General features: G+C 64.3%; 3 protein-coding genes across 7 annotated transcripts in view; 1 reads left to right on the top strand and 2 right to left on the bottom strand.

The window, feature by feature from the left end:
* Nucleotides 1-9,385, top strand: part of MFSD12 (major facilitator superfamily domain containing 12) — a 10,007-nt gene extending 622 nt beyond the window's left edge. The window contains exons 2-10 of the mRNA XM_032394638.1: nt 3,741-3,951; nt 5,607-5,745; nt 5,840-6,022; nt 6,216-6,308; nt 6,399-6,491; nt 6,984-7,154; nt 7,228-7,322; nt 8,094-8,224; nt 8,344-9,385. Coding sequence (XP_032250529.1) covers nt 3,741-3,951; nt 5,607-5,745; nt 5,840-6,022; nt 6,216-6,308; nt 6,399-6,491; nt 6,984-7,154; nt 7,228-7,322; nt 8,094-8,224; nt 8,344-8,366 — 1,139 coding nt within the window. The 3' untranslated portion in view covers nt 8,367-9,385. The remainder of the gene's footprint in view (nt 1-3,740; nt 3,952-5,606; nt 5,746-5,839; nt 6,023-6,215; nt 6,309-6,398; nt 6,492-6,983; nt 7,155-7,227; nt 7,323-8,093; nt 8,225-8,343) is intronic.
* On the bottom strand, nt 8,942-13,722 carry CUNH19orf71 (chromosome unknown C19orf71 homolog). Its single transcript, XM_032394639.1, has 5 exons — nt 13,649-13,722; nt 11,628-11,749; nt 9,455-9,693; nt 9,232-9,357; nt 8,942-9,136 (listed from the first exon to the last, which is right to left on the bottom strand). The coding sequence occupies exons 2-5, from the start codon at nt 11,708-11,710 to the stop codon at nt 8,958-8,960; spliced, it is 627 nt and encodes a 208-aa protein (XP_032250530.1). The 5' UTR covers nt 11,711-11,749; nt 13,649-13,722; the 3' UTR covers nt 8,942-8,957.
* Nucleotides 13,220-17,584, bottom strand: part of FZR1 (fizzy and cell division cycle 20 related 1) — a 21,016-nt gene continuing 16,651 nt past the window's right edge. For 4 of the 5 annotated variants that reach the window (XM_032394635.1, XM_032394636.1, XM_032394633.1 and 1 more), the window contains exons 10-14: nt 17,385-17,569; nt 17,017-17,250; nt 16,615-16,719; nt 15,937-16,038; nt 13,220-15,546 (exon numbers count right to left, since the gene is read on the bottom strand). In XM_032394635.1, coding sequence (XP_032250526.1) covers nt 15,505-15,546; nt 15,937-16,038; nt 16,615-16,719; nt 17,017-17,250; nt 17,385-17,569 — 668 coding nt within the window. In that variant the 3' untranslated portion in view covers nt 13,220-15,504. The remainder of the gene's footprint in view (nt 15,547-15,936; nt 16,039-16,614; nt 16,720-17,016; nt 17,251-17,384; nt 17,570-17,584) is intronic. The other variant, XM_032394634.1, reaches the window with a different exon arrangement.

Raw genomic sequence — 17,584 nt, 5'->3', positions numbered from 1 at the left:
TGTCTGCCTGCCCTGGGGCCTGACCTCTCCTAGCCCACTGCCTGCCTTGGGGTCTGAGCCTCCCCTCTCTGCCTGCCTGCCTGCCTGCTCTACGTCCTGAACCTCCTCTGTCTGGCTGCTCAGTACCCTTCTATTGCCTCATCCTTGACCTCTTCCCATCTGTCTGCTTAACTGCTCTGTACTTCTTCCGTCTGCCACCTGACCACTCATGTGACCCTCCAGTGGCACTTCCCTTTGTCGTTCTGTCTGACCCCCATGGGCACCCTGAACCCTCTCTGGATTGGGTCTGACTGCTGGTGGCACCTCTGTCAGTCGGCCTGGTCGGCTTGACTTTTCCATTTGTCTGTCTGGGTGACAACTCTGTCCGAGTGAGGGTCAGGCTGCCTGGAGCCCCCTCTGTCAGTCTGTCCCGTTTCTCCAGCGCACTCCGGCCCATCCTCTGCCCCATCATGGGGAACCTGGTGCTTGGGAGGTTTAGGGGTGCTGCGCTGGGGAGCCAAGACTTGGGGGCCAGACTGAAGAGGCAGGGGTCTGCGTGTGTCTGGCTGAGGAGGATGGGGTCTGCGGGCCCAACAGGGTCAACCTGTGTCCTGGGGGAGTTGTCAGAACACCTCTGTTGGTGAGGGGAGGAGGCAGGTCCCCCAGGAGCCGGGGTGTCCTGCCCAGTGCACACCCTTGATAAGGCCTGCCTCCCAGCATCCCTTCTCTGCCACCACGGATCCTGGGCCGTGAGATTAGCCCCAGCCGCTTTCTCTGCTGTTCTTTCCCTGGCAGAGGGGCCTGCTGCATCCTGGCATCTGGGTTCCGCTGGGCATTTCAGGAGGCAGGCACAGGAATCCTGCCCAGTCCTGTGAATTCTGGGTGGCAGCTTTCTAGAAGCTAGGAGGGGTTGCCTCCTTGCCCTTGGGAGCAGTGGCCGGGGAGGCAAGGATTCGCCCTGGGCCCTGGCGAGTGCTGTTTTTGCAAGGTGCAGCAGATCTCCAAGTGGCCCAAGTGGCCGGATGTCAGGTTTCTCAGGCACTGAGGACACCCAGGCTGCTCTTGGGTCACTTGAGACCATGGCAGCCAGGGAGGGAAGCAGGGGGAGACAGGAGACTCCGACAGACTGGTGATCACCTCATCTGAAAAACATACGCGAGAGGTGCCCGTCTTTGGGCTGACGTTGGGATTGCTTGCAGAGCTGAGCCCAGTCTTCAATGCAGTTTTGTTCATAATAGATAAACTCATGGACAAACACACAAGACAGCCCCTAGGCCTGACAGGTGACAGAGGTGGGGGGTCTTTTCTCTGGGGCGGGCAGGGGAGACACCCCCGAGGAGACGGAGCCAGCTGTGGGAAGGTAGCTGGGCAGTGGACACTGCATGTGCCCCCAGGCCTGACTGTGTGCCCCTCTCGTAGGTGGGAGGGTCCACCTGACCCCGGAGGAAGAGTCTGAGTCCCCCGGCAGAGGCAGGGGTTAGGCACCTTTGTAAATAAAGAACTGAAGGCTTTGTGTTTATGTAAAACAGGCCTGGGGGATAGGTGTCCCTACGGGACCTCACGGCCTCCACCTGCACCCCTTCTCCACCTCAGGGTGAGCATGTGGGGAGACCCCGGAGGATCTGTGGAGTGAGGAGACTGGGGCAGCCCCTCTTGGCCTGATAAGGTGGCTTGAGTGAATCACCTTGGAAACAGTGCCCACTTCTCTTTTTTTTGCCCCTGAGCCTGAGGGTGTTGGGTTCACTTTACCCCTTAGCAGGCCCCCTGGGCTCCCCCGCTCTAGCCCAGAGAGGACCCTTAGAGCCACACATGGATTTGGGTGACCCTCCAGTGGCATGTCCCTTTTGGGATGTGGGTGAACTGGGTTTCATAAGGGAGAAGGGGAGCTCTGAAGCTTTGGGGATTTGAAGGATGAATAGGAGTGTGTGTGTGGGGGGGCATTCCAACCCATTGAAACAGCTGTGCAAGGGTGACATAGCCCAGCTTGGAAGCTGCTGAGGCAGGAAGTGGCTGAGAGCCATAGGAGCTCCCACTTTCATAGGTTAACTGCTGGTTCTCATGCTGACTTTGGGAGCTGGGTATTTTCAATGTCTGTACTTTCTGGAAACTGCGGCCCAGGGAGGGAAAGTCACTTGCCCGAAGTCCCCCGGCCAGGCAGCCTCATCCAGGCAATGGTTAACCTGGCCTGGCCAGCTTCAGGGTGGATTCTGGCAAGGGCAGCACATTCTTCTGACCAGAGTCTACATAGTTTGTGCCTGGCCCTGAGGCGGCCCCCGGGGCCCCCAGGCATGAGCTCAGGATGCCCCTCCCAGGCCCCAGTTCCAGAGAAATAGCAAGGAAGGGTGCCTTTGCTTTCATTTCCCCATCCCAGGATGCGGAGTTGGCCCCAGGGTCTACGGCATGAGGTCCTGAGCCTGGAGGGAGAGGGGAAGGCCAGCTGCCAGTTCCAGCAGGGGAGGGTGCTGAGCTGGGCCTGTCCTGGCAGAGGGAAGGAACATGGCTCAGGGCCCAGCGGCTCACACACTGAACCTGCGTCCTCATCTGGAAAGCGGGGAGAATAGGAACACCCGCTTCTTGGGGCTGTAAGTGGATGACATTAGTATAATTATACAGTCACCCGAAAGATATGTGCCAGGCTCCGTGCTGGTGGCCAGGGCCCCAGAAGTGACCTCGAGAGACCTATTGCCCACCCTCCCAGAGCCCAGTCTCCGCTGGGGGAGGCAGGCAGGAAACAAGCAGAGACAAAAGAATCCCTGTGTGGGCTAAGGCATGTGAGAGGAAAGCCGTGTCCAGATGGACTGTGTCAGCGCAGGGAGGGGACTGCTGGGGACTGCAGTGGTCAGGGAAGTGTCAGCACAGGGAGGGGACTGCTGGGGACTGCAGTGGTCAGGGAGAGCTTTGTTGAGGTGGTGGCATTTGAGTTGAGTCCTGAGGCATGAAAGGATGTGAGGGGAACAGCGGGTACAGCTGGTGCAAAGGCCCTGGGGCAGGACCGAGCCTGGTGTGCTGAGGCTAGGAGGCCTCCTTGTGTGGCTGGGGCGGGGGTGGGGGGGCAGGTCCTGCAGGGCCTGTTGGCTGCCCCCGCGCACTTGGGCTTCTTCTGAGGTATCAGGTAAAGAAAATACCCCCTCATGAGTTGATAGGGACACTGGGGCTCAGGGAGGGCAGGGTCCACCGTAGCCTCAGCCAGCATCACCTGGCCTCCTGACTGCTGGGTGCGCGGTGGGACGCTTGGCGGGAGCTGGGGGGGAAGCCCTGCCAGGAGGCGGGAAAGCAAGCGTGTCCGTGGCGGGCAGCGCTCCAGGGGACGCCGCAGGTGCTCTGTGCTTCTGTTTCCCCACCTGTCACCAAGGGAGCACCCCTGGGGAGCCCGAGGCTAGCAGGGGGGAAGCCCCATTCTTGTCCTGTCTTGTCACTTGGCTGTAGGTCCTGGCCCTGCTCTTGTACTTGCAGCACGTGGCCTTGGGAACACAACAGCCCGTTGTGTGTCTCAGTTTCGTCAGACCTGGGGGCACAACCTGAACTGACAGATGGAGCCCTGGCCCTGCTATCCTCTTGGGCTGCATGACCTCAGGGGGACCCCAGGGCTCCCTGCCTCGGTTTCCCCATTTGTCACAGGAACTATTCCCCAGGGAAGCCGTGGGCCGCGGACCCCCCCGATCTGTGACTGTGGAAGGGTCCCACCTGGTCAGGCCCTGGGAGCCCGGGGCTGGCGTGGGAAGGCCCCGGGGTGTGACCTCCCGCTCTCTGCCCATCCACAGGTACCGTCTGTGTCCTGCTGTCCTTCCCCTTCATCTTCAGCCCGTGTCTGGGCTGCGGGGCAGCCACGCCCGAGTGGGCCGCCCTCCTCTACTACGCGCCCTTCATCGTCATCTTCCAGTTCGGCTGGGCGGCTACGCAGATTGCCCACCTCAGCCTCATCCCAGAGCTCGCCACCAACGACCACGAGAAGGTGGAGCTCACGGCCCTCAGGTGCGGCCTCCGTGCGAGCACCGCGGGCCCTCCTGCGTTCGGGCTGCGCGGCTCTGGGCCGGTGGGCCCCCGCTCACGCGCCTGTGAAAGCGTATTAGCCAGCCGTCGCCGCGTGAACGGCCAGAGCGGGCAGCTTCAGACAGCACGCACGTGTCAGCTCACGGTTTCTGTGGGTTAGGGGTCTGGCTCTGCTTAGCTGTATTTTCTTTTTTCTTTTTTTAAATATTTATTTGAGAGTGGGGGGAGGGGCAGAGGGAGAGGGAGAATCTCAGACTCCGCTCAGCGCGGAGCCTCACACGGGTCTCGATCTCGCAACCCTGAGATCATGACCTGAGCGGAAACCAAGAGTTGGATGCTCGACCAACCGAGCCACCCAGGCGCCCCACCACTTAGCTGTACTTTCTGCTCCGTGGTCTCCCCTCAGGGTACTGGTTAGGGCAGGGGTCTCAGCTGAGGCTTAGGTTTTTCTAAGGATTTCCTGATTAGGTCTGGCTCACCCAGGATCATCTCCCTTAATTCTAGCTGCAGAATCCCTTTACCTTCGCCACACACTGTTGCCTCAACCTGGGAGTGACATCCGTGTCCGTGGGCCCCCTCCCCCAGGGCAGGGGTTGGACGGAGTGGGACCAGGGCCATCTTAGAATCCCGCCTGCACGATGCAGCTAGCACTTGGCCTGTTGACTTGCTTGAGGTCCTGACAGACCTTCTGCTGGATAGGATGGTAACAGGAGCATTTATGGAGCGCTTGCTGCGTGCAGGCACATTTCTAGGCCCTTCACGAGGATTACCGTCTTTAATCCCCCTGGCAGTCCCGAGATCTGTCACGTGCCCTTGAGAGGGTCTGAGCAGCGTGCGTCCCCGTGGGACAGTGTGTGCTAGGAAGAGCTCCGGGAGGAAGGGCTAGCACGGGTGGTGGCGGCCGGCGTGGCTGGAGCTCAGGGAAGGGCTGGCCCGCGGGAGGGCGCCTGCGAGCTGTGCACTCCTCTTGCTGTCGTGGAAGCATCTTCACTGCGGCCCAGCCTGGCTTCCTCCCCACCCTGCCTTTGGGTTCCGCTTCGGGCGTGGGCGCGGCCCCAATGACAGGGGTTGCCCAATGCCCAGGGCCCTGAGGGCCCCAGCTGGCGGGTGGCTTGTGAGACCAGGCTCTGGGGCGCCTTCTACCGGCAGGCACTTTCCTGCCAGTCTTGTGGCCTCTCCACTTTGATCTCTGGGGTATTGGTCCCACTCTCAAAGGGAAACTGAGTCCTCTGTGCGGTCCAGAGGCTCTGCCCCCACACCCCCAGCCCCTGGAGGGGCACCGCTCCGGGGCTACAAGCAGGAGGGGCCCCAGATGCTTCTAGACCACAGAGCCCTGGCCCCGTCAAGGCCCAGGATCTGGGAACCAAGCATCCCAAACCCTGGCTTCTGAGCGTCTCAGGTCTTCCCGGAGTCTCTGTACCCCCGGCCCGGGCAGCTGGAATGTCAGGGTGGAGTCGTGGGTCGGCCGTCAGTCATCACGTAACGGGCAGCAAGGGCTCTGCTGCGGCCACCGTGTTTGGCGGCTGAACGCCCCCCCAGCCAGAGACTCCCTGGAGGCCGGAAGTGGCTTTGGCAGCGTGGCCAGCGGCCGCGTGCTTTCCCGGGCCCCGCGCTGAAGCCCGCCCTGCCCCCGCCAGGTACGCCTTCACCGTGGTGGCCAGCATCACCGTGTACAGTGCCGCCTGGGTGCTGCTCCACCTGCAGGGCTCCCCGAGCTGGGGGGGGGCCCGCAGGGTCACTGACCAGCTGGGCGTCCAAGACGTGCCGGTGTTCCAGGTGAGCGGGGCCCGGCTGGGACACCCCGGTGGCCCCGAACCCAGGGCCCGGGCTGAGAGTGTGGCCGCTGACCCCTCTCCTGCCTGGCCTCCAGAACCTCTCCCTGCTGGTGGTGGGAGTCGGAGCCGTCTCTTCGCTGCTGTTCCATCTGGGCACCAGGGAAGGGCGCCGGCCTCGGGCGGAGGAGCCGGACGAGCACAGCCCGCTGCTGGCCCCCACCACCGCCCGGCCCCTGCTGCTCTGGAAGCACTGGCTCCGGGAGCCGGCCTTCTATCAGGTGCGCTGCCGGGGGGGCGCGGGGCTGCGGGCAGGGATGGCGGACACGGGGTGGGGGCCACGCGGTCCCTTTGCCGCCCTCCCTCCGTCACCGCTCCCCGCCCCGCCAGCCTGGCGGCCGGTCACCACGAGCGGCTCACGTGGGCCCCCCAGCCCCCGCCCCCCACCCGAGCCTTCGCTTTGCCTGCCCACAGGTGGGCTTACTGTACATGAGCACGAGGCTCATCGTGAACCTGTCCCAGGCGTACATAGCCATGTATCTCACCTACTCCCTCAACCTGCCCAAGGTGAGCTGGGGGGGCTGGATGGCGCAGTGGGTGGCACGGCCCCTGGGGCCCCCCGTGCCCCCCGTGCCCACACCCGCTCTGCCCCAACAGAAGTTCATCGCCACCATCCCGCTGGTGATGTACCTCAGCGGTTTCTGCTCCTCCTTCCTCATGAAGCCCGTCAACAAGTGCATCGGGAGGAACGTAAGTGGGCAGGACGGGCGGGGGGGTGGGGGCCCCCACAGCTGAGGACGCCCAGGACCCCGAGAACTGGTGGCTCCGGACCGTGGCGTCCAGCCCATGGCAGCCCCGGGTCTGGCTTCCGTGTGGCTCAGGGCTACAGCGCTCTAGGACTCCGTGCTGCCCGGGGCCGTGGCCGGCGGTGGCCCGGAGCCCTGGAACTCTGGAACTCTGGCCGGTGCAACTAAGGAACTCGACACGTCACCGTGTTTGATTTTAATGGATCTGCGTCTGGCTGCAGCCAGCTCCGTCTCCACGCAGCTCCCCGGGGCTGGCTCGGCGCGCTTAGCACCCCTGGCCCCAGGACCCTCCGAGTCCGAGCTCGGGGTGCCGCAGGGAGGGTCCAGCTGGACCCCCTCCCTGCTGCGGCCGGGCAGGGGCTCCGACCGGCTGAAGAGCAGGGAGGGCAGGCGCCACGCAGTGAGGCGGCCCTGATGCCGGCCGGCTCCCCCGCAGCTGACCTACTTCGCGGGCCTCCTGGTGATCCTGGCCTTCGCCGCTTGGGTGGCCCTGGCAGACGGGCTGGGCATGGCCGTGTACGCGGCGGCCGTGCTGCTGGGCACGGGCTGCGCCACCATCCTCGTCACCTCGCTGGCCATGACGGCCGACCTCATCGGCCCCCACACGGTAAGGCTGATGGGCGGGCGGGGGGGGGCCGTGGCCGCGCTGCGGCTGCTGACCTCCCTGCTCGTGTACCCAGCACAGCGGAGCCTTCGTGTACGGGGCCATGAGCTTCTCGGATAAAGTGGCCAACGGGCTGGCAGTCATGGCCATCCAGAGCCTATATCCCTGCTCGTGAGTGCTGTTCATTTATCCGTTTAGTAACCTGCCGTGCGTGCTGAGTGCCAGGCACTGCCCCGGGTCTGGGGGTTCAGCCTGGACGAAGGCCAGCGCACGGGTGGCGCCCGCACAGCGGGGAGACCCGCTTGCTCCTGACCTGTGGCACTTGGCGGGCTGTTGTGCGCTGGGGACACAGCGTCCGGACGTACTGGGGAAGTAGGAGTGGGCAGGGCCGGGGCAAAGCCAGAATCTGCGTTCAGACCCTCAGAACCTAGGGTTCTGGACCCAGATGGTTCTAGACCACTGGGTGGAGACTTGTAGAAGCCTGGGATCTGGGAACAAAAGCCTGTTTCTCTGTCCTCACTGACCTGGGGGCAATACCAGCCCCTTTAATAAGCACAGAACTGTGTGATCCAAACCAGTGGCAAGGAGGTGGAGAAAACACCAGTTATGAAGACCTGTCTGGGGCAAGAGGTCAGGGGGGGCTTCCTTGAGGAGGTGACATTGGACCGGAGACCTGTTAGGGAGTTCCAGGCAAATGGGGAGGAACCCCCAGTGCGAAGGTCCTGTGGTAGGACTGGGCTTGGTGTGTTGGAGGAACAGGGGGAGGCCCGTGGGGTTGGAGCAGAGTAAGTGACGGGCAGGGAGGGGATGGGGCAGATGTGGGAGGAGGGTGTGGGTGGTGGAGGGTGACCCCCTGGTTCTGGCTACCCAACAGCTGAGCAGGAGGTCCAGGCTGGAGGGACCTGACAGATGGCAACTCACCTGCTTCTGCCCTCCCCCTAGCTTGGAGATTTGCTGCAGGGCCTGCATGGGCTTCTACCGCTGGGTGATGGTGGCCGCCACCGGCGGGGTGGGCGTGGCCGCCACCCTCTGTCTCTGCAGTCTCCTCATCTGGCCCATCCGCCTGCGGAGCTGTGAGTCCCAGCCGCGCCCCACCCCGTGGGCCAGGGGCTGGAGGGCTGGAGGGCTGGAGGGCTGGGCCCGGGGCAGGGCCCCCCCTCCACTGATTCCACCCCACCCCTGTCTCCTGCAGGGGACCCTGGAGCCCAGCCCTGATTCCACACGCGCACGGTTGCCGTCCTGTGCACATGAACTCTGTATACTCCAGGACCAGCTGAGGCCAGGAGCAGCCCTCCCTCCGTGCCGCCCCCACCTCCCATCCCTACCCCCCACCCTTGCCTGGCTGTGGGGCAGGACGGTCAGGATCCCAGACACGGAGCTCAGCGCTCTGGGATCCAGGGGTGCGCCCGGCTCACCCCTCACCCCGGGCTCGGGTGCAGTTTGCTACGTGCCGCCAGGTCCCTCGACCACGACGTGGTCACTGAGCCTGACGGGAGCCTCAGGCAGGGGGAAGGGAGGAGCAAGTCCCATGCTCTGTGCCCAGGCCACTGCTGGCCACGAATAAAGAGCCACCCGTGGGTGAGGACTGTGGCCTCAGCTGTGTGCCCGGAGCCCAGAGTGGGGAGAGGGCAGCTGGTATGCCCTGCGTCTGTCTGCCTCTGGCCCAGTTTTGGTCACTGGGGTCTTGGTTGGGGGCTCCCTTGATCTGGCCGCCGGGTCACCCAAGGTCCCCGGGGTCCCCAGAGGTGGACAGATGCACGGGGGTGGGGTCCCTGCAGCGGGTGGTATCGGGCAGCATGAACTTTATCAGTGGGTGGGCGTGTAGACGGATGGGGGCCGCTGGATGGTGGAGGGACAGTAAGGTTCCAGGTCCCATTGCCTATAGTTCTGCGCGGTGTAGCGTGGGCGCCGGGGCGCCGACAGGAACGGCACGTAGTCAGACCCCTGCCACGGCGGCTCCGCCCGGTACTGATGCCTGTTGACCACTGTGGGGCCAGGACCCAGGTCACCTCCTGTCGCCGGGCACTCTGAACCCCAGCCGAGGTGGCCTTGCTCTCCCTGATCGCCCCCCCCTTCTCACCGTATTCCTTGCCCCGGATGGGTCTGTCCGGCCACAGCGTGCTCCCCCACCGCGTGCTGGGGGCCCTGTACTGGGCAGGGAGGACAGGGTCGTACCAGGCGGTCTCCCGGAGGCGCTGGGTGTAGGCTGTTGGGGGGGCGGGTAGGAGGTCATCTGTGGCCCTGGCCGTCCCCTTGGGGCTGGCCTGGACGGGTGGGGGGGGCAGGCCAGGCTGAGCACTCACCGGAGGGCATGCTTTGCTCCCGGTGGCTGTGATGTCCGTGCCATCGCGCGTAGGCCTCGCGGTACGGGCTGTCCGGGGCCCGCGGGAGCGTGTACCAGGCTTCCCGGGACTCGGAGTTGGTCAGGCCGGTGTAGCACAGCTGACCGGCGGCGTCGTGCCCCATGGGGGCGTACTTCCAGCGCACTGCCTGCCTGGTGGCCGGTGTCCAGCGGGGCCCCTCCACGGACAGGTAGTCATCGCTGAGGGGGTGAGGGCAGGAGACAGAGGCTGAGTCTGGGGCCCGCCCCCGCCCTCAAATGGGCCTTTTCACCCTCTGCCCTGCATTGCCGGCATGCACACCCCCTGCCCAGCCTGGCAGAGGAGAGGGGGTGCTAAGCCCTGTAGTCCCCGCCCCTCTAACCCCCCAGGACCCTCATTAAACCTTTCACTATGTCAGCGCTTCTGGCCCGTCCCCCCAGGAACACGGGGTGGCAGGGGGGCGCCTATGCCAGGAGGCCTCTGCTGCCAGAGCCCATCCTAGGCTGGGCATTAGGACAGCTTCCCTAAGGAGGCAGCTGCAGCCCAGTGCAGGTGAGCGTACAAAGGCCCTGGGGCAGCAGGGAACGGCGTAAGGAGCGGGGCTGCAGTGCAGAGATGGAAGTACGCTAACAATGATCAAGGTCGAGGGGCGCCCGGTGGCGCAGTCGGGGGAGCGTGCGACTCAATCTTGGAGTCGTGAGTTTGAGCCCCATGTTGGGTGTGGAAATGACTCAAAAATAAAATCTTAAAAATTGAATCTCTATGTGGTACCATGAAAAATAAAAGAAAAAAAACCCCCAAAGTGGAAGAAACCCCCAAAGCTGCTAAAGCTGCAGGGAAACTTGCTTGGGCAGAAACCTCAAGTGGCCGTTCCTTCCTGAAGGCCTGGTAGTAGCAGCACTGCCCGGGAAGAGAGGACGAGCAGGTGCTTCGCCCCGCCGGTCGGGGGCGCTGTCGACCACAGGCTTTCACCTGCGCCTTGCACGGCCCAGAGATCACGGAAAACTGGAAACCCACAGGTCTCCTTGAGGGTGGGTGAGCCTGGAAGGTTCTGGGACATCAGTCTCGGGAACCCGACACACACTGAGTTTGCCACGCGCTCAAAGGGGAACTTCACCATCATCTGGGGTACCCCGCCCTCGTGAAACGAACACTTCTGAACCGTAACGTGCACAGAACTGGTAAAACACAATGACTAGGGTCTAACGTAACAATGAGAAGTAGGTCTCTCTCGGTCAAATGTCAGTTTAACAAATGGAGAGCAGCACCTTAGAACTGGAAAAAACCCCCAAATGAATGCTTGCTTGGTCCACGATCCAGAGAGTTCCTGCCCCTTGCAACAGCCCCGGCCGCCGGCCCCCGCACCCGGGTTTCCAGCGCGTGCTGCGCGTCCCCCTACTTCAGCACAGACGTGCAGTGGGGCGGCCCAAGGGCACCTGTCTTCCTACATCTGCACGGCCCCCGTTACGGTGCGTTTCCCCAGGCCACTGCGGTGAAAGGGCCCCCCGAATCCATGCCCACCTGGTATCTCAGAACAACCCCACTGGGAAACAGTCTCAGCAGACCCAGTTGCTGAGCTGCGGGCCTCTGGGGCTGGGCTGGCCCTCGTGCAGTGCCTGGTGTCCTGGAAGGGGGAGCCTGGACACACGGGGGCACAGATCGGGGTGACGTGTCCTCGGAGGGCACCGAGGACTGCCAGAAAGGCACTAGAACGGGGAGGCCCGGGAGAGCTGCTCCCTCAGGCCCCAGAAGGAACCAGCCCTGCTGACCCCTTGATCTCTGACTTGCGGCTTCCAGAACCGGGAGAGAGTAAATCTCTGTGGCTTCAGGCCCCAGCACCCCAGGCTGGTGTTCTGTGGGAGGAGCTGCAGAAGACTCCTGGAGAGACCTGGTCAGTTCTGCGGGCCGTGCCCATGCCCACAGCGGACCCCTGACCTGCGGTGCCCACGCACGCCCTGCCCTGGCCGCAGGTGGGGAGGGGAGCACCAGGTGCAGGTGGGGCAGGAGATGCGGGGTGCAGCCAGGTTAGGATGGGGCGAGGGTACAGCACCAACGTGCCTTGACTGAAGAGCAAACGACACGCAAGAGAAGCCAAACCAAATGCCATCAGGCCTGAAACACAGAGGTGGCGCATGGGGCCGTGGCGGGCACTCACCTGTACAGAGGTGCTGGGAAATCTGCTTCGAGGGTCCCCCGGGGGACGTAGGGCCGGGCAGCCTCCCGCCGCAGGGTCTGCATGTCTGCCTCTGGGTCCCCAGGGGCTCATGCCTGGAAGGCCTGTGGGGCCATTGTTGACAGCGACAAAGGCCACCCTTGGTGTCCTGGCAACGGTACTGGCCAGCGCGGGCCCCCATCCAGACAGCTCCCTCCCTCCCCCAGCGGAGGATGGCAGGATGGCAGGGCCAGGCGGGGGGAGGCACGAGTGAGGCGGTGGCCGTGAGCCCCAGGCTCCCTGTGCCCGACCTGGGGCTCCCACCTCCTCCTCTCTGGGCCCCTCAGAACACCCCCACGGGCTCTCTGGGCCGTGCCGTCCGGTGCACCCTTCCAGGAGCTCCAGCTGGGACCCCCCACATTCCCAGCCCTCCCTCCTCACCCCCAACCCTGCCCCTCTTCTGCTTCTGAGCTACACTCAGAGCAAGACCTGCAGGCATGCGCGCACAGCAGCTCGGTCCACAGTCCGCAACCGCACTGCGGACACACAGACCATGGTCCCCATGCGCTGCCCCAGGGACGGACCCCGAGCCCACGACGCTCAGGGAGGGAACCAGACACGGAAGGCCACACGGGGTGTGAGTCCATTTATGTGAAACATCCAGAACAGGCACATCCAGGGATGGGAAGGGGGCTCGGGGGGGAGGGGGGAGTGACAGCTGATGGGGACGGGGTTACGGAATGTTCTGGAGCTAGACGGCAGCACAACCTCATGAATGTACCAAAAATCACTGAATTACATGCCTTAAGATGGTAAATGGTAATGCATATTTTACCACAGTAACGAAAACCGTAGCAAGAACTGGAGATCTGCCTGCCCCTCACTTGCACCTGCTCCTGGCTGCCTGGGCCGCGCCTCCTTCTGGCTCCGTGCCCGGCCCTGCTGCTGGGTCTCAGGCAGTCTCCCCACTTCCCTCTCGGTGCACACCCAGGGCTCCCACTGCCTAGGGGTAGAAGCCCAAGTCGTCCCTGTGGTCCCCAAGGCCCTGCCGCCCCTGCCCTGTCCCCTCCCCTGTGCGGCTCCAGAGCCCCCGCAGGGACTGTGCCCTCTGTCCGCAGCACCACCCCCACTCCCTGCTCTCTGGGCCCCTGATCACACGGCTGTCTCTGGGTTCACAGGTGCCCCTCCCCAGGGCCTCCCACCCCGTCGCAGCCACATGCTTCTTACTGTCCACCACAGCCGGGGCCCACGAGGGCAGGCGCTGCGGTCTGGTCTCTCTGGTCCCCACTGCCCCGGACAGGGCTCCTCACCTGCAGGGAAGGGCCTGGGTGCTGGCCAGCCGTGGGCAGCTGCTCACTGTGGGGGGGCTCACCCTTCTTCTCAGGAACCCCTGGGGCCCCCTGACCTGCCGGGTCCTGCTGGAGTCACCACTCCTCCGGCCTGGGCTGGCTTTCCTCTCCAGCCCCAAGACCCTCTGCTCCCCTTGATCACCTCCAGATCCCCCTCTTCTATGGTCCTCACGGCGTCCTCAGCCCCCACTCCTGCCGCCCCCCCACGTCCTCCCCTGCGGCCTCCCCGCCCCCCACAGGCCCCTGCCTCACCCCCCCACTACTACTAAATCGCTTTCCCTTTCCCGCAAAAGCTACATTCAAGGATCAACAGAAACAACTCTTGCCTGCCCACCCTCCCCCCACCTCCCCTGAGATGCTGGGCCAGCGAGGTCACCCACTGGCCTCAGTTTCCCCATCTGTCAGGTGGAGGGGGCAGCAGCGCGTGCCCCACCTGAGAGCTGCTGTGCGGCCCCCTCACCCCTAACACCCCCCCCAGTCCTCATCTGCTCCTCCGCCCCCGGCCCTCCCTTTACCCCGCCATGACCCGCCTTCTGCACACAGACCGCCACTCCCGCCCCACTCTCCCCCTTCCAGATGGCAGCCAGGGGGGTGCCTCTTCCCCACAGCAGCCGCACCCTAGCTGGGCCACAAGCACTGGCCACAGCCCTGTCCTCAGCCCCAGGGGACCCTGACCTCGGGGTCGCCGGCACCTCTTGTAGATGCCCTGAGTCTTCTCCACGACCAGCTCAGCCAGGACGAGCCGCCTGCCCCCGTGTGCGACATCTAGACACCCCAGCTGGGGACCAGACAGATGGACGGCCGGCCCTAGCAGTGCATGAACCCACAACTGGTTTAATGACAACGACGCATTTCACAAGAAACAAGGCTCGCTCTGCACCAGGCGCCCCCGTCCGCTGCCCGTGCAGTTAGCCCCACGCAGACTCCCGCCCGCTGTCCCAACTCCCAGGCGCGGGTCCGCCAGGCGGGGGTCCGCCAGGCCGGGGGGGCACAGTGTCACAGGCACAGCCAGCTCCTGGGCTCCAGCAACTGCGCAAGGCGAGCGTGTGGCCGAGTCAGGACTGTTTTCTTAAAAAAACACTCAAACAAAAATAACTTGACCAATCAAAATACACACATCTATGTACACTGTCCCTCGTCCGTCCCGCGGCAGGCAGGTGCGGGGCTGGGGCTGGGGAGGCGGGCTCCCACCGCCCCCCTGCTTCAGGCAGGTTCAGCTCATCGGGAGGGTAAGCGCTGTCCCCCCCAGTGGGTAGGGGGTGAGCCACTGCTCCTTCCCCTCCAGCCTGAAACTTGGCTGGGACCAACCTACAAGAACACAAACAAATCCAAAGAAAAGTCACAAGTACATATATACATGTGCACACACATGTCCAGTAGAGGGGGGCACAAGGCCACTGGGACCCGGAGGGGCTCTGCTGGACTCCCCCCAGCCCAGGCCTGCCCCAGCCTGTCCACTCCATCAGCACCCCGTGATCCAGGAGGGGAGGAGGAGGGGAGCACTGCTACTCCTGCCCCCGGCCACATGCAGGCCCTCCCTTCCTCCCTCTTGGTCTCCTGGTCTGGAGATGAGGCAGGAGGGGATGGGCTCACGTGCAGCTGGGGACAGAGCAGTGGGTTGGGGGAAGCTCAGGAAGTTTCTGGAGGGACCTCCGGGTGCCTCCTCCCCTGGCTGCCCCACGGCAATGGCACAGGACAGGACCCAGTGGGGTGGCCTGGGGTAGGGGAAGGGGCTGGGGGGGAGGGGCCACATGCCCTTAGGACCCGGCCCTTAGGGTCGATTCTGCCCTTGGGTCACCCTGCCCAGCTGCCCAGCAAGCCACAAGCACCTGAGTCCTGCTTGGGGATAAAACAGGGCCGTGACCCCCGTTAGTAACAAGGACAGTGCGGGGTCAGGGTAAGCACAACACAGAGAGCGGGCCTGTCTCATTTTCCGCAGACAACAAGTCCATCTCGAGATGACCTCCTTCGGCCTGGACACTGCCCGGGGCCCGTTCCTGACGGGGCGCCGTGCCCCCGAGGAAGTCAGCGGCGTGGCTGCCGGGGCAAGGGCGGCGGGACTGGCCACAGAGAAACCTATCAGGTGGCTCTGTCCCTCTGATCCATGGGCCGATCTCAGCCGTCTGCCCAGCCCCATCTGAGCGGCCTGGCGTCCAGCTGTCTGTCCCGTAGGCGTGAGTGGTGATGGCGGTGGTGACGGTGAGCACGTGCTTCTGGGAAGAGCATGCAGCCCCGACGATGAAGTGGCGGACGCAGACAGAAGCAGGCTGGGTCCCAGGAGGCGTCCATCGTGCTCCGAGCAGAGCAGCCAGACAGATGGTCCCTGCTGGGGCCCGGCCACGTCCCCGCCCCAAACACCGGCTGCCAGGGTTCACAATCAGGCTTTAATGAGAATCTTCAGGATCTCTCCAGGCCCGACTCCCCACCCGCCCCGGCTGTCTCCTCTAGGGACCGCGTGCTGGGGAGGGGAGGGTCCATGCACGCCGATGAGAGGTGGGACTCTTCTGACCCAGACGGTGAGGCCCGAGGCTTTACCGGATCCTGGTGAAGAGGTTGAGGACTGACACGGACTCCTGCAGGGCACACAGGAGGGACTGCTGAGCCCGCAGCCCCTGGGCGACCTCCCAGTAACCGCGGGCCGCTCGGCCAGGCCGTCAGGGCGCCGGGGAAGGAACTCCTGCCTGGAGGGCATGCGAGGCTTCGGGCCAGGGGAGCCTGTGAGCACCTTCCCCAGCACCCCGAGGCGGGGGGTGGGGGAGCCAGGCTCTGAGCGCCTTGTGCCACGCGGCTGGGGCTGTGCGGCGACGCGGAGCAGAGACAGAGGGGACGTGGGCGTCCCAGAGGAGACTCCCGGGGAGACCAGAGCCGACGGGGTAAATGCGCTGGTTGGGTGACTGGGGGAGGGGAGCCCCCAGGACAGGCTGAGGGACGCGCGCGGGGGAACATGTGGCTCTGATACCGACCCACTTTACCTTTGTCGAACGGGTTTTGCTAAAGACGTTCCAGAACCTCAGCGTTTCGTCCCCAGCACCAGTGACTATGGCCTCTCCATCAGGGGACATGGCCTGCGGAAGGGAGGAGACAGACCCCCCTTGGCCTTATGCCCTGCAGGCAGCCCTACTTGGACAGGGCTGCCGGAATGCAGCCAGGGGCGGGGGACAGGCCCCAGCGAGGCCACACGACAGAGCCGCGGTTAGAGCACCCTGGTCAAAACACAAGGCCGCCCCCCACCCGCTGCAAGGAGAGAGAGTCTGTTCTGTAAAATCAGACAAATGGTAAGTGGGTTTTAAGCACAAAACATTTTCTTCTGAAAAGAAAAAAAATAGCACATCTGCAGACAGGAGGGGTCCTTCGTCCAGAGCACATGGCGATCTGGTGAAACGTTCAGAGATCAGCCGAGGGCTCAGACCTGGGTTACCTAGCGAGATTTCTTTCTGTGTGTGTCCAAAAACAGAAGAGTGGAGGAAGGGTAGGGATTCGGGAAAGCAGACTCCGGGTGGTGGGACAACCTGACCGTGCAGACAGGAGCCCATCCTGCTGTCCAGGCCTGGAGGCTGCCCGGGCAGGGGGACGCGGAGGCAGGGGCTGCACAGGGGCACAGGACAGTGGTGTTCTCCCAGACCCCGGGGGGGCAGACTCACCAGGTACAAGACCCTGTAGGAATGCCCGGTCAGCTTTGCCACCTGGGTCAGGGACGGGTACTTCCAGACCAGGATCTGGTTCTGCGAGTAGCCGTGTGTGCTCACCTGGGGGGTGGAGAGAGCGCTGTCGGAACTCAGGCCCCCCTTCTGTGGCCCTGGGGCTCAGACGCAAGTGGTCCGATGCACCCACCCAGGAACCATCTTGGGCTCGCTGGGCAAGGCGCGGAGGCCACAGGTGACCACCCTCGCTCCCTGCGAACCTGTCTGGTGCTCCCCCCACCTCCCGCCTGCAACACCTGGGCTTGTCTGCCCCCAGCTCCTCACAGAGGGCCTCTGAAGGCTTTCTAGCAACGAGGGGGAGGCGCGCACGGCCCCACAGGCCCCGCCCAGGCCCGCACTCACCAGCTCGTTGGCGTGCTTGGACCAGGCGAGGTTGCACACCTGGGAGCCCGTGTCGATGCACTGCAGAGGCTGCCCTGTGAGCGTGTTCCAGAAGCGGATGCAGCGGTCGGCCGTGCCACCGCCGGACGCCAGCAGCCCGTGCTGGTGTGGGGACCAGGCGATGGCCTTCACGGCCGCCAGATGCTCTGTGTACTGCTGCACAGGGCTCAGGCTTGAGTGGTTCCAGACCAGCAGCTGCGGGGGCAGCGACTATGAGACCCCCCGAGCTCCTCACAGCCCCCCCACCCCGGACAGCACCCGCATCGCCCTTGCCCTGTGACGGAAGGGACGGCCCGAGGCCGGGATGGCGGGGGCCCTGGGGCGCCTACCTTGTTGTCGTTGCCCCCCGAGGCGAGGAGCTGGTGGTCCGTGGACCACTTGAGCCCACACACCTCCTGCCGGTGGCCCTGCAGCCGCCGCTCCGACTGCAGGGGCGGGGTCCGGATGTCCCTCTGCAGGATCATGCGGTCCCGGCTCCCAGAAGAGAGCTGGTCAGCATTCCAGGCCAGCGCCCCTGGAGGCCGGGCAG

This window comes from Phoca vitulina, unplaced genomic scaffold (genome assembly GCF_004348235.1).
Source record: "Phoca vitulina isolate PV1807 unplaced genomic scaffold, GSC_HSeal_1.0 scaffold81, whole genome shotgun sequence".
Taxonomy (NCBI): Eukaryota; Metazoa; Chordata; class Mammalia; order Carnivora; family Phocidae; genus Phoca; species Phoca vitulina.
The sequence above is the reverse complement of the archived record's forward strand: the minus strand, read 5'-3'. Positions and strand labels throughout refer to the sequence as shown.

Excerpts from the sequence above, each read along its gene's own strand:
- CUNH19orf71 (XM_032394639.1), bottom strand. The coding sequence starts at position 11,710 with ATGCAGACCCTGCGGCGGGAGGCTGCCCGGCCCTACGTCCCCCGGGGG. Across the intron at positions 9,358-9,454 it reads GGAGCAAAGCATGCCCTCCG|CCTACACCCAGCGCCTCCGG; the intron begins GTGAGTGCTCAG and ends CCCCCCCAACAG. Across the intron at positions 9,137-9,231 it reads CATCCGGGGCAAGGAATACG|TGGTCAACAGGCATCAGTAC; the intron begins GTGAGAAGGGGG and ends CTGGCCCCACAG.